The sequence below is a fragment of the Carcharhinus amblyrhynchos genome, chromosome 33 (assembly GCF_965287045.1).
Source record: "Carcharhinus amblyrhynchos chromosome 33, sCarAmb.v2.hapA, whole genome shotgun sequence".
NCBI classification, from domain to species: domain Eukaryota; kingdom Metazoa; phylum Chordata; class Chondrichthyes; order Carcharhiniformes; family Carcharhinidae; genus Carcharhinus; species Carcharhinus amblyrhynchos.
Window position 1 is genome coordinate 2,269,645 of NC_137356.1, and position 18,378 is coordinate 2,288,022.

The 18,378-nt window shown below is 44.0% G+C and overlaps 1 protein-coding gene across 1 annotated transcript; it reads left to right on the forward strand.

Moving 5' to 3' along the window:
• Nucleotides 1–385: 385 nt before the first annotated feature.
• Nucleotides 386–3,435, forward strand: LOC145361048 (sphingosine 1-phosphate receptor 1-like). The gene has a single exon (XM_080216603.1). It carries the CDS (start codon nt 498–500, stop codon nt 1,617–1,619), a length of 1,122 nt encoding a protein of 373 aa, XP_080072729.1. The 5' UTR covers nt 386–497; the 3' UTR covers nt 1,620–3,435.
• The last annotated feature ends 14,943 nt before the right edge of the window (nt 3,436–18,378 follow it).

Consider the following 18,378-nt stretch of genomic DNA (forward strand, 5'->3'; position numbering starts at 1 on the left):
TATCCGAAAACACAACAGGGACATAAAAGCAGAAATATTTGATGGAGTTGAGTAGTAATAGGAATGATGTTTTCTGTATTAAAGAGTTGCTTTCTCTTGGATTAGGACGCTGTTGCCGATTTTCGGGTTGCAGTCAGAATTGAGTAATCCACGAGATTCCTGGCGATTTCGGCGGACGCTCGGACATCCCGAACCCTTTGCAGTCAGTTACCGAATCCATCCATCCACAATCCCGCATCGAACAAGATACCGCACCCCTGAATACAGATTCTGGGGGGAATCATCACGGCGTTAAGTGCAAATTGCGGCTTCAACTGACCCAACGGCAGCAACCCAGCAACAGCCAAAGATCAGTAACCCATTCATCAGTGACCACCGCCCCCCCCATGAATTTACTGGAGACCAATGTCCAGCCCTATATACTGACCGACTAGTCATTCTGAAGTTGTGAGAAGGGTAAAGGTGGAGGAATAAAGTGGAATAAAGGAGCAGGCAGAATGGATGTGGAGACCACAGCGGCTGTAGCAAGGCTGAGCCCCACTTTCAGAGAATACTGCAACAATGAGACTGTTGCCTTGCACTATAATTACACTGGGAAGCTGACTCCGAGCCGATATAAGGTGGGTCTGAAGGCTCATGCCATCATGTTTATCATCGTTTGTATGTTTATAATATTGGAGAACTTGTTGGTTCTCATAGCCATCTGGAGGAATAGCAAGTTCCACAAGCCGATGTATTACTTGCTGGCCAACCTGACTCTATCTGACCTGCTGGCAGGAGTCGCTTACATGGTCAACATCTTGCTGTCTGGTGCCAACACTCTGAAGCTGACCCCAGTTTTATGGTTCTTGAGAGAGGGGGGCGTTTTTGTCACACTCACCGCCTCGGTCTTCAGTCTCCTGGCCATCGCGGTGGAGAGGCATGTCACCATGGTGAGGATGCAGTTGTACAGTGCAGATAAGATGTGCCGGACGCGAATCTTTGTGGCTGCAGACTGGATATTGTCAGTGTTTCTCGGAAGTCTCCCGATTTTAGGGTGGAACTGTATAGGGAACTTGTCAGGATGTTCCACGGTGCTACCATTGTACTCCAAGAATTACATTCTGACCTGCATCCTGATCTTTATTTTAATCTTGTTTGCAATCGTGTTATTGTACGTTCGGATTTATCGTTTAGTGAAATGTAACAGCCTTGTCCTGGGAAGCCCGGTGACGAAGAGATGCCAAAAGTATTTGGCATTACTCAAAACGGTTACCATTGTGGTGGGAACCTTCATCGCCTGCTGGCTGCCACTCTTCATAGTGCTGCTTTTGGATGTTTCATGTGCGGTAGGAACTTGCCGAATTCTTTACAAGGCCGATTATTTCCTGGGACTGGCCATGATTAATTCAGCGTTGAATCCCATAATTTACACTCTGACCAGCAGAGACATGCGCCGGGCCATCGTGCGCCTCTTGTGCCTGACCAAAGAAGGAGAACCGGCTAAATGTTGCGGGGTGCTGATCTCAGAGTGCAGCACCAGCCAGGTGGACAGGTCATCCCACAGGCATGAGCCTCTCCATACAACCCTGTCCTCTGGCAATGGGCCTCAATCACCCACCCGAACCTCACTCGCCTGACCTGAATGATGACCAGTGTCCAGGATGACGTTCAGGCCTGTCCTTCCACTGCCTGGGAAACTGCGCTCACTTTGTTTCTCACCTTGTAGGAATGAGCAGAGCCTAATGCAAGCCGAACAAACAGTGCAAACCTGCCTGCTGCTCAATGAAGTCGATGGTGATGATGGCAGAGTAACAGAAAAATAACAGTAACAGTGGTTAGCCAGATACCACAGCCTGGCCTCGGAAATCTCAAAGGCACCAGTACAGCTAAGAATATCTGCGTCGATGTAGAATATTTACAAAACCAGCCAAATGCAGTTTGTTTGTTTTAAAATTGACTTTAATTAATGTAGCATCAGAAGGACAATCGGACCTTGTTAATAGTTTTTAGTAATATTAGCACCACAGACTGGTACTGTGTCGGCAACGACCGAGTCAATCACTGAAACATCCGCTGGAATATATTCCGGGGCGGTCGAGGCTCGCATAACGGCATTCTCCATTAGCCTCGGGAGGCCCAGTCAAACAGGCACAAAAAGATGCGCAAAAATTAAATTTTAAATGTAAAAGGAAGTTATCTGCGGCTCCATTTTCGTGTTGCAAGACCCGAAGTTGCATAAGAGCCATAAATGTTGTACGTTTAAACTGTGCCAGAAATGTAGCATTCATCCTGAAAAGTGATTATTTTGTTTCAGTCGGGATAGACGATTAGGCAGCACTTTGTCTCTCTGCAATCGAGCTTTCTCCAGGTGAGAGCTTGGACTCCTAAGTAAATGCTTGACTAGCAGCAGGGAAGGATAGTGAGCATAGATTTCAAACTCAGATACATCCTAAAATACAGAAACAAAGAGCTGGAACTGAAGCACGCCCCAAAAAAAGGCAACAGCAAAAGTATCAAACATTTCTGGCAAAATCACATTAGTCTATTGTACCAGCTAGAAAATAATAGCTATTGAATGTATTTATGCCGAGATTTTGAGTAAATCCCATTTGTGATTCTATTACTATGCTGGCAGTGCCATTTGACATAAGCTAAGAGGTGTAGACACACCTGACTGCCTTGCGCTCGGTATCCAGGTAATGTTCCTAAGTAAAAGGATATGGCTGTGCCACAGGATCACGCTTGAAGACATGTATGTGCATAGTCACGAAACGAGTTAATCCCCGGTCTCCTCATTACGCATGAACAGCATAACTATTCGTTCCAAGATTTCCATTTTGAACCGTTGTGGCCTTTCCGGATTTACTTGAGTTTAGAATTGCTCGTTTACAGAAAATGCTGGCTGGGGCTCAGAATCCAGGATATCATCACAAGGTCGAAGTGTAGGGAGTAGGCAGTACTAATCAGGACTGTACCTGTCAGCTTGGAGCAGGTGTGTTTCAGGTAATCTAAATATGTCAGAAGCCAACAATCTGTCTCTTATTTTACAGCGATTAATTCAAAGTAGCATCTTACAGCTCAGGGACAGATGATGCCATTTGTTGTTCTTGCCTGGTTGCACAAAGCTCCTGTTCAAGGTAGAGGAATAGAAATGGAAGTTTTGAACCTTTTTTTTAATCAGACAATTTGCGCTGTTTTCTCTGCTGAAGGTGTCCACTCATTGAGAGTTTGGTTCTGTGAGAACTGAGCACCCTGCAGTAACTCAGCCTAAACTTCATTTCTTCTAATGAATGTCGGTGGGCTATTCAATGGCAATACGCATCACAGTCGAGTCTGACCCTGTCCTCATGTATGCGCTTTTCAATTGAGGTTCACAAGTTAGCGATCAGGTTGCCCGTGTTTCTACCTGTAACCCTCCCCATTCTCTCTTTCCCTATACCCTCCCCAACTATCTCACCACCCCAACTTCACCACCTCCCCCTCCCCACCCCCTCTTGCCCCCTGTAACCCTCCCCTCCCCACACCCCCTTTCCCTCTGTAACGCTTCCCACCTTTTTCGTTCAGGCAGCACGATGGCACAGTAGTTAGCACTGCTATCTCACAGCACCAGGAATACAGGTTTGATTCCCAATTTGGGTCACTGTCTGTGTGGAGTTTGCGTGTTCTCTCCGTGTCTGCATGGGTTTCCTCCCAGTGCTCCGGTTTCCTCCCACAGTCGGAAAGGTACATTGGCTGTGCTAAATTCTCCCTCAGTGTACTTGAACTGGCACCAGATTGTGGCAACTAGGGGATTTTCACAGTAACTTCATTGCAGTGTTAATGTAAGCCTACTTGTGACATGAATAAAAACTTACTTATAACTTACTTTCCTGCTGTTACCCTTCCACCTCCCTCTTCCTGTTGTAACACTCCCCACCTCCCTTTTTCCCGCTGTAACCTCTCCACCTCCCTCTCTCCTGCTGTAACCCTCCCCAACTCTCTCCACCTTCCTCTTCCCCTGAGGTCAACACAAGCCAGCAACTGACTGTATCTCTCCTCTTGGGTGGAGTCACACAGAGCACAGGTGTTTACTTGTGAATACTGTGTGTGGTCTGATATTACCCCACTTTGAAGTTGCTGCAAAAGGAAGGAAGCCATAGTGGCACTATAGAGTCTGCAATTCTGCAAGACAGGATAAAGCATTATATAATGTCAGGTTCTCTGATGATGTGTGCCCCTTGGCTCAATTGACAGCACTTGAATTTCTCATTTCTGGTGGGATAAGCCAACTAACAGAGTCATATTGATCGCTTCACATCACCACATCCACACACTTGTGTGGGAGTAGTCACTCTGTCATCATTAAGTCTTGCCCCATCTTGCACATTGACAGAAGCAATTCAGCTGCACTGCTCAGGAAGGAATGAACAGTTTGAATTTTTCCAAAGCTGATTCTAAACTAAATATGATAGAGTGATTGTTTGCTATAAATGATATTTCAGCTGCAAGAATCATGAATATGTTTAATTTAAATGCTACGCTCTGAAATTTTGAATAAAGTTTTATTGCTCAACAAGTGTTTTTGTTGAATTTAATATATGGGTACGGTACAGTGACATAGTGTTTAACATTGCTGCCACACAGCACCAAGGACCCAGCTTCGATTCCAGCCTTACGAAGCACTGAAAAGTGTAGTTATGGCATTGAATATCAGGCAGGATCATCATCTGTAAATGTAGGTCAAGCCGTTTCCTACAAACAAGGGAGAGAATTTGCAGGCAGGGGGGACAGCAGAGACTTAGATACTGATTTGTCCATTAATATCAACCTTTGCAAGCTCTTCCATAGAAACCGGCACTACAGTTCTCTTGATGGCGAAGCAGTTTAATGCATCATGTTATGTGTAACCAAGATATGCAGAACAGAAAACTGCAGTCCAATCCTAACTCTGTTCAGTTAGAGAGGAAGCAGCTGGATGCAAGAATAGTTTTGGTCTCCCAGGAAATAAGGGGGAAAAAAAATCACTCAGGAATCCTGTTCCAAATCAATATTGAGTGATCCTTGCTGGAACATCCCAATTTGGGATTAGAATTGGTATTTCTACAGTAAAACAGGTTTATATATGAAAAATATTTTCGAGAAATGCTGGCAGGCCTCATGGCAAGCCTGAACCAACCCCCAACAACAGTCCATATCTTCTGTCCATAAGGGGAGTAAACAGGAAAGGAAATGGGAGTAAAGGAGAGTGTGACTATGCAATGTATTAAATTTCACATTCTCACTGTTTTCAGCAGCAGAAGATGATAATGATTCAAGAAAACATTTTTTACTCCCAGTTACAAAATTGAGAGATTCATACACAAAATACCAACATACTGTGTGATAAAAGTCAAGTTGAATCCTTCCGACTATAATGTGTCTTCCAGGGAATCCCTTCAGAGAATTGCCATCTGTTTTAATCTGTTTCTTTCACCTGTTCTGCAATGTATTCACAATAAGGCTAAAAACTGTTGAATAGAGTTACTTAATGTTGAGTGAATACCAACTGCCATACTCTATTCCTCTTTTCTGCTGCAGCACTTCGCACATTTCATAATCTTAGGACACCAAAGGCAAATCACAGTCAATTAAGTACTTTTTCATGTGTAATCAATGGAGACATTATGATAATACAGCAGCCAGGACCCACATACAGCAATGAAATAAATGACTTCATCATCTGTTTTTAGCAGTACAGGTTGAAAGATAAATATAACCTGAACACGGAAACAACTCCCCAATTTTTCTTATAAGGTAGCAAAGGATCTTTTAAATCCAACTCTGAAAGACAGCACACCTTCAGTCTTGCACCTCATTTTCCTAAATGCTTGAGCAGCAGCATCAACAGCAAAATAACATGTCTGTCAGAACATAAGAACTAGGGGCAGAAGTAGGCCATCTGGCCCCTCAAGCCTGGTCCGCCATTCAATAAAATCATGGCTGATCTTTTTGTGAACTCAGCTCCACTTACCCCCCTGCTCACCATAATTCTTAATTCCTTTGCTGTTCAAAATTTTATCTATCTTTGCCTTAAAAACATTCAACTGCTTCACTGGGCAAGGAATTCCACAGATTCACAACCCTTTGTGTGAACAAGTTCCTCCTCAACTCAGTCGTAAATCTGCTTCCCCTTATTTTGAGGCTATGCCCCCAATTCTAGTTTCACCCGCCAGTGGAAACAACCTCCCTGCTTCTATCTTGTCTATTCCCTGCTTCATTTTAAATGTTTCGATAAGATCCCACCCCTGACCGCACCCCACCCCCCCCACCCGCCGATTCTTCTAAATTCCAATGAGTGTAGCCCAGTCTACCCAGTCGCTCCTCATACGCCAGCCCCCACCACGCCCCCCCCCACCTGATTCTTCTAAATTCCAATGAGTATAGCCCAGTCTACCCAGTCGCTCCTCATACGCCAGCCCCCACCACACCCCCCCCACCTGATTCTTCTAAATTCCAATGAGTATAGCCCAGTCTACTCAGCCTCTCCTCATAAACCAGTCCTCTCAACTCCAGAATCAACCTAGTGAATGTCCTCTGAACTCCCTCCAGTGTCAGTATATCCTTTCTCAAGTAAGGAGGCCAAAACTGTACACAGGACTCCAGGTGTGGCCTCACCAGCACCTTATACAGCTGCAACATAACCGCGCTGTTTTTAAACTCCACCCCTCTAGCAATGAAGGACAAAATTCCATTTGCCGCCTTAATTACCTGCTGCACCTGCAAACCAACTTTTTTGCAATTCCTGCACAAGGACACCCAGGTACCTCTGCACAGCAGCATGCTGCAATTTATTACCATTTAAATAATAGTCCATTTTGCAGTTATTCCTACCAAAATGGATGATCTCACATTTACCAACATTGTACTCCATCCGCCAGACCCTTGCCCATTCACTTAAACTCCTTATATCCCTCTGTAGACTTTCAGTGTCCTCTGCACTTTGCTCTACCATTCGTCTTCATGTCATCTGCAAACTTTGACACCACACTCGGTCCCCAACTCCAAATCATCTATGTAAATTGTAAACAAGTGTGGTCCCAAAGCTGATCCTTGAGGCACACCACAAGGTACATAGAACATAGAACAATACAGCGCAGAACAGGCCCTTCGGCCCACGATGTTGCGCCGACCAGTTAAAAAACAATGACACTCTAACCTAAACCAATCCCTTTTCATCCGTAAACCTATCCACGGATCTCTTAAATGCCCCCAAACTAGGCGCATTTACAACTGTAGCAGGCAGGGCATTCCAATCCCTCACCACCCTCTGGGTAAAGAACCTACCCCTGACATCCGTCCTATAACTACCCCCCCTTAATTTAAAGCCATGCCCCCTCGTGCTAGCTTTCTCCATCCGAGGAAAAAGGCTATCACTATCCACCCTATCTAAACCTCTAATCATCTTATATGTTTCAATAAGATCCCCTCTTAGCCGCCTTCTTTCTAGGAAAACAACCCCAAATCCCTCAGTCTCTCCTCATAGGACCTCCCCTCCATACCAGGCAACATCCTGGTAAACCTCCTCTGCACCCTCTCCAAAGCCTCCACATCCTTCCTATAATGTGGGGACCAGAACTGCACACAATACTCCAGGTGCGGCCGCACCAGAGTTGTGTACAGTTGCAACATGACGCTGCGACTCCTAAATTCAATCCCCCTACCAATAAACGCCAAGACATCGTATGCCTTCTTAACAACCTTATCTACTTGATTCCCAACCAGAAGAACACCCATTTATCCCCACTCTTTGCTTTCTGATAGTTAACCAATCCTCTATCCATGTTAGTACATTACCCATAACGCCATGCACCTTTATCTTACACAGCAGCCTTCTGTGCAGCACCTTGTCGAATGCCTTCTGGAAATCAAGTAACACCACATCCACCAGTTCCCCATTGCCCACTGAGCTTGTAATCTCCTCAAAGAATTACAGTAAATTAGTTAAACATGGCCTGTCTTTCATTAACCCATGCTGTGTCTGCCCAACGGGACAATTTCTATCTTGATGTCTTGCTATTTCTTCCTTGATGATCGATTCAAGCATTTTCCCCACTATTGAAGTTAAGCTAACTGGCCTATAGTTCCTGCCTTTTGTCTACCTCAGAAGTTTAAAATTTCCAGAGAGTTATCAGCAAGTAAACTTTATAATATTTGGGTTCTGTGAAAGTATAGAAAAAAATGTCTACAAGCATTTCTGATTTACAACAACAGATACAGTCCTGAACTAAACACAGGATAGACACTTTTCATTATTCTTGCCAGCTATGAGTAGCTGAGCAGATACAGAGGTTACTGAGGAAAGATTTTTTAAAATACTGTTGAACCCATTTCAGCTGGGGGATTGACATCACCAGTGGGATGGCTTTGTTGAACATTAAAGACATTTATCCAGCCAACAAAATCCATTTAAGATTCTTATTGCCTCAAGTCAAATATCATTTAAAAAGCCGCAGCAGTATATAAGCAAGCCGTAATTAAAATAGTATGTGACACACCTCAAATTAACATTGCTGCAGCACAGTAAATCCCTTACAGTTCCCCTCCCCTCCCAGTTGGTTCAGTGGGTTGATGCACCCTGTGATGTGGCACTGAGCCATACAGATCAAGAAGGTCCATATTGAATCCTTGGCTGTGCTGAGCTAGTTAATCACATTTGAGCAGCCTTCGGCTCCACATATTGGGCTCAGAGGGACGTTAATCAGAATTGTCACTATTGGAATAGCTTGCCTAAGGCCAGCTCAAGTCTGGGGCAGGGAGCCAATCAGGCAACATGAGTTTTGGGCAGAGTTCTGGTAGTCATGCTGGGAGAGGGACTTGGGGCTAGGGACTGCCAAGTTTGTGAGTACTTGGGATGAAAAATGGTGTGCACGATGGAGAGCAGTGCAGTGTCTGGGACCGAGCATTTGTGGTGACAAACGTACAGATTGTAAGGCTTCTAGTTCCTCCCCTCAGCCACTTCCACCCCAGTTTCACCATACTTCCCGGTGTTTGATTCCACCGACACCCCAATGGCATAGTGCCGCTTATTTTATTTTCGAAGAGTTAATCACTCTATGACAATAACAAACTAAATAATCCACTTCAGCAGTATGAGCACAAAGATTAGAGCTGAAATTTGTACCCCAAACTGAGACCGTGTAACTTTATGTTGCCTGTCAGCATACCGATTTATCTGCACCATCTTGCCCCCTGAGTGCAAGCAGCAAGTAGTCAGTTAATTTCATTAGGAGGCCCATTAAGACCACAGGTCAGAGGCCAATTTGACTTTTCCAATCGCTTGAGTGTCCCCAGTGGCATAGTTGGCGGTGAAGGGGAAGGGGGGGAGGGGGTGTTATTGATTGGTGGTCATTACTCTAGGCTGACTCTGACACCTTCTCACTTAAGATCCTGACCACAGGCTGCTCCTTTGAAGGATTTCTCCTCCACAAAAATTGGCTGGAAATTGTAACCAATTTTTATTTGAAAAAATTTAAAGTTGCTGATTGGCTGGTTCAGAATGAAGGCACATTCTATCTACGCTACCAGCCTCAAGAGTGACCCTAATCTTAACTGGATTGCGAGTGTGCCCTCTGGCCACTCATTAGCTAAAGGAAAATCACTGTCAGGTGGCTGTTCCTAATTCAGTGAGGGGCCAAGACTCAATCTGAAATACAAAATCCTGCCACAGGAGTGTAGAACTTCAACCAATTACTGCATCTTCACAGAGTCAGAATGATCAGTTACTTTGAGGGCGTTCAGCCAGCCTTGAAGCTTATTGGTATTCAAAATGCAAATGGTTATTAACATCATCAGCAAGTCAAAACATTACAATTCTATTAAGGAATAATTACAGCCTGAGTCAGACTTTTGCACACTGCTCCACTGACGATTCATGTATAAAATCTTTCGGAGGGCATGCACACACCCTCTTCCTGAATCCTGACAATGGATCTATACTAAAATTTTAATCTGTGCAGGCACACATCCTGTTGATTACTAGGATTTTCTCTTTTTATTTCTTGCGTTGTGTTCATTTCTAAGATCCCAATTAAAATCCAGCTTTGATTTGTGGTGCAAATCCGTCTCTCTGTTGGTTATGTAGGTTCAAAACTACGTATAATTTTGCAGCACAGAAACAGGCCAGTTGGTGCAACAGTTTCATGGTCCAAAAGAAAATCCTTCTGCTTTACTTCATCTATTTATTAACATGTTCTTCAATTCCTTTCTCCTTCTTGTACCTATCTGGCTTTCCCTTAAACACATTGATATGTGTTTAAGGGACTAAGATCCCACACAGTATTTTCATAAAATACATACAGATAGGTGCATTGGCATTTCTAACTTACTTTCAGCGACTGATGCGCGAGGACACCAAGGTCTTGCTGAGTATCCATCTCTCTTAATTTATATCCATTCAAGTAATAAGATACTTTTTTCCGATATTCCGGGGATCCAACTGAGGCCATTCCCAAAGTTTCTCACATGGACTGGTTTGTCAGTTTTCAACATTCTTTCTGTCTTTGCAGAATCATATTTCCTCTTCTAGCTCCCTTGTTGGGACTCCATCCTCCCCATCAGGTTTGGAAACAGTAGGTTCAATCTTGTCTGAAGCCTCTGTCCCATTAATAATTCCTCTGGATTGATCCCTGTCGTTGTGTGATGGGCAGTTCTATGATCGAATAAAAATCATGCCAGTTTGGTCTCTATGGATGCTGCAGGTTGCTTCTTCATGATAAGCTTAAAAATCTGCACCGCTCATCCAACCAACCCATTCAATGACAGGTGATAGCATGCTGCCCTAATGTGTTTCATTCCATTGGAAGGCATGAAGGTCTGAAACTCAGTGCTTGTAAAGGCAGTGCCATTGTCAGAAACCAGAACTTCAGGTGTCCCATACGTGCAGAAACTTTGTCATAATATCTCAATGGTGGCATGGGAAATGGAGATAGATATGATTTGGAGTGCAATGCAACCATAATTAAGAACATGGAACCCATAAAAGGCCCAGCAAAGTTTACATGCATTCGCACCCAGGGCTTACCAGGCCACTCCCATGGATGTAGGGAGACTGGGGGGAGAAGTTTTGGATTCTCTTGGCATGACTCACACTGTCTGACCAAGTCAATAATGTCTGTATCAACACTGGACCACCATACATAGCTCCTGGCTAGCATTTTCATCTTCAAAATCCCAGGGCGGCCATGCTATAATTCCACAAGTATCGGATATCATCCCGAGCAGGGGACAACTACGCTGGAACCCCTGAGGATGAAATCATCTTTCTTCATCAAATACTGTTTCATTTCATCTGGGAGCTATCCTCTGAATCCCCCATATAATATTGTATGTTCTAATTTAGAATATTTCCTAGGTCCTTTAGTGCCCAGGCTTTGCAGACACCAACAAGGTGTCCAGAAAATTGGGACACCTGAAGCCCTGGTTTCTGACAATGGCACTGCCTTTACAAACACTGAGTTTTAGACCTTCAGAAAATTGAGGGTCGTCATGACTTCTTCCACAGCTGGTAACAAAGCTGGGCTTACAGACATAAGTGTTAGCTATCCACGTTCCAGGACGGTGCTCTAGGAGATTTTCATAAGCCACCAATATCAAGGCCCAATGCTGTATCCAGACGGACGCAATTGTGGGTATTGCACTGTTTCTTTAAAAAGTCCCAGCAATGGTTTTAGATCAGATACAATGATGAAGTGTCTACCATAAGCATATTGATGGAATTTTTTAAATACCAAAAACAACTGGCAACCACGCTGTCAATCTGGGAATATCTCTGTTCAGTATCCAAGAGGGTGCTAGAAGCATACATAATATACATCTCTATTCCATCTCTCCAGCAATGTGCCAGTACCTCCCCAACCCCATAAGGGGAGACATTAAATGTCAGGATAAGGTCCGTCTGGGGGGTCAAAATGGACTGATAAATAGGAGAACAAAAGTTTCTGTGTAATGCTGTTGAAAGCCCCCAGCTGTGGCATTCCCTCCAAGACTACCTTTGATGTTACCGCAGTAGGATATGCAAGAGGCCAGTAAAGAAGCTAAATTTGGAATAAGAACATAAGAAACTTCCCATAATAATTCACTAACCCCAGGAAAGATTTCAAAACCATGGGGTTTCTTGGATGTTGTGCCTTCATAGTGGCCCTCACCTTGTCCTCCACCAGATGAGGGTCCTTGCCATTCACCCGATAGCCCAAATAGGTCACAACACTTGCTTGGAAGACACATTTTTCCCTTTTCAGATATACCCTGACCTCCGAGAGTCTAAGATCCCATCCAGTACGCTCAGCATTCGTAAACTGAAGTTCCTGAGATCAAAACTTTGTCCGGGTATACCCAGGTAACCCTTGGAGTTTCTTTTCCATGACCCATTGAAAACTGGTGCATGCAAACAAGACCCCAATACCATCGCTCTCTCAGTTGAGATATAGATGTTGCATGAGGCCTCACCCCATAACTGGAGGACACTGCTGTCTGATATTACCTATAGTTCCTGAGATCCTTTCTCTGAATTCTTCAATCATAGAGCTATCTCAGTGGCCTTTGGATTCAAACTGGGTTCTGCTAATAATTTCTTTTGCACTATCACATTGTGAATTCCACAGACCAGTCTATCTCACAACATGTCGTTCAGGGGTAGCTCGAATTCATGTTGCTCTGCCAATTTTCATAAACCGGTCAGAATTTGGTGACATTTCCCCAGGAGTTCACCTGTCATGTTCAACTGGTATCAGAATATTATGGAGGGTTTTGGGTCATAATAATTTTTAACCAAGTACACCAATTTATTAAAGATTTTTAGAGTCAGAGGCATCCGGGTAGGTCAAGCTTTTTATTACACTGAAGGTCAGGACCTCGCATGCCATCAACAGGACCACTTTCTGCTTCTCACCATTCCCCTCAATATTGTTGGCCCAGAAAAGTAACGCATGTACTCTACATATTGGGCCCAGTCTTCAATGCTTGCATCATAGGCTTCAAGTTTACCAAAATAGGCATTTTTCTTACCAGAGGATTACTTGTCTCAACAATGAAAATGGTCGAGGGAAGAAAGATACTTGTTTTACTCCTCATCACCAGTGTAATAATCCTACGAAACCCAGTCTTCTGTCACCATCACCCTTTATTTATAACGTGCTCAAAGTGCTGTTTACAGCTACAGAGTGCAATTCAGTCACTATGTCTTTCTACTGCTGGTCTGAGTACAGCCAGCTGGTTTTTAATCCCTTGCTGCTTGTTGTCTACTGGGCAAGTTTCCGCTTCTAATTGGGGAGCTCATACTCTATGAAGCCCTCAGGGAGATCATCATGATCTCCCATGGCCATCGTAACATAATGACTGAGAGAATTAACAGTCTTTGGAATCAGACAATGAATACACATCCTTTGTCAAAGACACGGTGGAGAGATGGGGGGCATGTGACACAGACCTCAGGCTTGAGGATCGAGTAATATTGTCTTGCAGGACCAGATGAATTAATTTGCCTTTTACTATCTAACTAGCAGCTTCACAGGCATGGAGCTCTGCCCTGGTGGAATACCTGCACCCCATCTACACTGCTGCTGCTAGGAGTTTGTGCCATTGTCTACAATACTTTTTTCATCTCTGCATTCTTATTTTTTTTAATTCATTCTTTGTATTTGGGCATCACTGGCTAGGCCAGCATTTATTGCCCATCTCCAGTTGCCCATGGGAAGGTGGTGGCAAGCTGCCTTCTTCAACTGCTGCAGCTTTTGTGGTGTAGCTACACCAATGTTATTCGGGGGTTCCAGGATTTTGATCCAGCAGCGGTAATGATACATTTCCAAGTCAGGATGATGTGTGGCTTAAAGGGGAACTTCTAGGTGGTGCTGTTTCCATGTCTTTGTTGCCCTTGTTCTTCTAGATTGTAGTGGTTGTAGGTTTCAAAGATGCTGTCTGAAGAGGCTTGGTGAGTTCCTGCAGTGCATCCCAGTGCTGCCACTGTATGTTGGTGGCAGAGGAAGTGAATGTTTGTGGATTGGGTGCCAATCAAGCGGGTTGCTTTGTTCTGGATAGTGTCAAGCTTCTTCAGCATTGTTGGAGCTGCACTCATCCAGGCAAGTGAAGCAAATCCCGTCACATTCATGACTTGTACCTTGTAAATAAATGGTGGACGGGCTTTGGCAAGTCTGAAAAATTCCCAGCATCTGGTCTGTTCTTGTAGCCACAGTATTTATATGGCTAGTCCAGTTCAGTTTCTGGCCAATGGTGACTCCCAGGATGTTGATATTGGAGGATTCAGCAACACTAATCTCGTTGAAGTCAAGGGGCAATGGTTAGATTATCTTTTGTTGGAAATAGTCATTGCCTGGCACTTGTAATGTCATGAATGTTACTTGCCACTTATCACCCCAAGCCAGGTCTTGCTGCATTTGAATATGGACTGCTTCAATCACAAATAGTGCTGAATACTGTGCAATCATCAGAGAACATCCCCTTTTCTGACCTTATGATGGAGGGAAAATCAGTTATGAAACAACTAAAGGTGGTTGGACCTTGAACACTACCCTGAGGAACTCCTGCAGTGGTGTCCTGGAATTGAGATGACTGATTTCCAACAACTACAACAATCTTGTTTTTCTAGGCATAACTTCAACTAGTGGAGAGTTTTCCTCTGATTCCCATTGATTCTAGTTTTGCCAGGGTCCCTTGGCGCCACACTTCGTCAAATGCGGTGGGTCAGCACTGCTGCCTCACAGCACCAGGGACCAAGGTTCAACTCCCAGCTTGGGTCACTGTCTCTGCGGAGTTTACACATTCTCCCCGTGTCTGTGTGGGTTTTCTCTGGGTGCTCCTGTTTCCTCCCACAGTCCAAAAAACGCGCTGATTAGGTGCACTGGCCGTGCTAAATTCTCCCTCAGTATACCCGAACAGGCAACAGAGTGTGGTGACTCAGGGATTTTCACAGTAACTTCATTGTAGTGTTGATGTAACTTGTGACACTTATAAAATAAATAAACAAATGATGTCAAGAAGTAACTCTCACCTCTGGAGTTATTTTTTCATGTTCAATCCACTGTAATGAGGTCAGGTGCTGAATGGCCCTGGCAGAACACAAATTGAGTATCAGTGAGCAAGTTATTGCCAAGCAAATGCCCCTTCCATCACTTTACTGATGATCAAGAGTAGACTGATGAGGCAGATAATTGGCTGGGCTGAAGTTATCCTGGTTTTTGGGTACACAACATCGGTAATTTTTCACATTGCTGGATAGATGCCAGTGTTGCAGCTGTCAGCTTGGCTACTGGCACAGCTAGTTCTGGAACACAAGTCTTCAGTATTATTGCCAGAAATTGTCAGGGTCCATAGCTTTTGCAGTATCCAGTGCCTTCAGCCATTTTGAATTGTCTAAAGACTGGGAACTGTGATGCTGGGGACCTCTGGAGGAGACAGGAATGGATCATCCGTTTGGCACTCTGGCAGAAGATTTTTGCAAGTTAATTGTCTCACAACATTCATGACTGGATGTAGCAGGAGTGCAGAGTTTATGTTGATTGTGGAATTGGTTAGCTCTGTCTACCTGTTTCTGCTGTTTGGCACACAAGTAGTCCTGTGTTGCAGCTTCACCAGGTTTTCAGGCATGCATTTCTGCACTTTTCATCGAATCAAGTTTTATCCCCTGGCTTGATGGTAGTAGTAGAGTGGGGGATATGCCAGACTATGAGGTTACAGATTGTGGTTGAATACAACACGCTAAGGATGCCCAGTCTCCACTTGAAAGTGAACACCACCAGAAAAGAGAATTGTACAACATTGGTTTTCAGATCATCGACCACTGTGAAGAAATATCTTGTTGGACTTTGACTCTGAGACCTATGTGAACCAATGTTTATTTTCTGTGTACGTATGTTCTTTTCTCTAACCCCAACCCTCTCTTTACTGTCTGGGGTTTGGAGGGAACGTTGTAATTCTCCTCATGCATTTTGAATGTTTGCATATAAACTAATCCATTTTAGTTCATCCTACCTCGAGTTTGCAGTAGGGTTATAATCAAAAAATGGATTGGGAAATAAGCCAATGTTTAGAAAGAGGGAGACAAATCAAAACAACTTTCTGCTTACGGACGGGTGGTGAAAGGAGAAATTCATGCTGTTTAAATTAACTCCTCCCTCTTATCAGTAACACCACTTGGTAGGCACGAAACAACTGCTTCATAGAATGTAGAAGGCCATTTGGCCCATTGAGTCTGCACCCAGGAAACTGGGTAGGCAATAAACACTGGCCTAGCCAATGATGTCCCACACATCCCACGAATGAATAAAAAAGACTGCTGTGCCTGACTTAGGTACTCTTGGTAGAGGCAAAAAAAATGAAAATAATGTTCCATTCCCCAATACTTATAGCCCTTTTCTTGATGAATACAAAGTTCAGCCACAAATGAACCTGTTCCGTTACCAGAGGGAAATTGAAAGGGTGAGGCTTGTTTACTGTGGGTTTGTTGCAAAATCAGAAAGTTGATTTTGATCAATTTCTGAAGAACTTGTATCAGAAAGTGGTTAGGGTGGAGGACTAAGTGAGTTATTTTAAAGATAATTTTAACTTTGTAATAAACTAACTGCCATGGTTGCTGGATGGGCCAAACCACTTAGAGTTACTGCTAAGTAAACAGCTGTATAACTGAGTGAAATATTATTACTCTATACTTTTAGAAGTGTCATATTTAAGGGTGCATAGTCAACTGATTCAACACTGCAGGCTGGTTATTTTCCAGTTTTGTTTTCTGCTCGGCAGATTAGCTGATGGAAGTTTTAATTTTGCAAATTCATACTTTATTTATATGAAATCCAAAAGATACATTACAAAACATTTCTAATTGTTTGAATAGGAAAGTGCAATGATATTCACATTTCATCCAAACATCAAGATGATGATCTGAGCTGCTTCAGTTCAGTAATGAGAACATTACAAACATTTCAACACTTTTATTACAGGGAGTACAACTGATGTCAAACTATAATTTTCTGATATGCTGCCATCCAGAAGCATGCTGTTGTGCACTTTGAGCAGGTCTGGGCTGATCCAGTCCCACAAAGCTAAATACAATTCAGTCAGTAAGCCATCGCTTCTGGTGGTATTACTCATTTCAAAGGACTTGACAGCCTTTGTCAGCTCTTCCAGAGATAGCAGGTTGTCCAGCATCTCCTACTCACTGTTGTCTAAGACCTCCATGATGGACTAGGAAGCCATGTTGTCTGTTGTCTTCAGGTCATACGGTCTGCCATAGAAGGATTTGCAGACGTCTGAATGTCAGACTGCAATGCACTTACTGAGCCTGCTTCCTGGTTCTTCACCTTTTGAAGATCTTCATTAACATTAACCCCGTTAACTGCAGTTGGAGCAGATCCTGCATGCATTCCTGGAGTCGAGACATATCCCCCATCTCTCTCTCACCTCCTAAACAGCTTTATGGATGAACAACTTCCTGATCTCCTTGATTGCTCATTGTCATTACTGTGGTGGGAAGCAAAGAGGAGTTTCACAGTTCACTTTTGAGTTCCTTGAGGTTCTCTAGGGGATTAAGGGTCATGGGGAGAGGGCGGGAATGTGGAACTGAGCCACGACAGATCAGCCATGATCTTATTGAATGGCAGGGCAGGCTCGAAGGGCTAGATGGCCTACTCCTGCTCCTATTTCTTATGTTCTTATGTCACCAGTTTCATATTCAGCTTCCATGTCCCCCTACTCATCCTCTGGTTTTTCTGTAGGTGACAGTCAGATAGCAGGGGGCAGTGGTCAGAGAAGAACACCGGCTCAATGTTGGTGGACCTGACTATGAATGCAACAGGAACCCTGAACAGAAAGTCTATCCTGGAGCGGACAGACCATGGCCATATGTTTCAATGCTGCGCTCCATCTGCAGGGTTGCTGAAGGCATTGTGAAGGTTGGCACCTTTTACCACTTTCATCAGGAATCTGGATGCGGCATCCAGTTTGTTGTCGGCCCTGCCAGATCATACATCCACATCAGCAATGGAGTTGAAGTCACTGCCCAGAGTGACTGGTCTGGAAGTGGCCACCAGCAATGGGAGCAGTTGAATAACTGCCAGCCGCTCACTCTTTAGGTTAATCAATCAATCTGAGGGGAGTGTGTTTGCATTTGACATCTGCTACCACCCACTTAATTTCAGTGATGGTGAAGTTGCTACCTCACAGCAGAATATTCAGGCTGAGGAACAATAATAATTTCCTCCTGATGATATGAACAGCCTATGGGACCACTAAATTTGACCAGTGTATTGTGCTGCTGAAGTGCAGCATCCCACACTCCTGCAGAAACAGCAAATTGGCTTTGACTTTGGTTGGGTAAGTAAGGTTGGCCGCACATCGCAAAGTCTCTTTAATGCTTCACACATTGACGGATGC

What these genes read in the sequence shown, in the direction of transcription:
- LOC145361048 (XM_080216603.1), top strand. Translation starts at nt 498, where the DNA reads ATGGATGTGGAGACCACAGCGGCTGTAGCAAGGCTGAGCCCCACTTTC.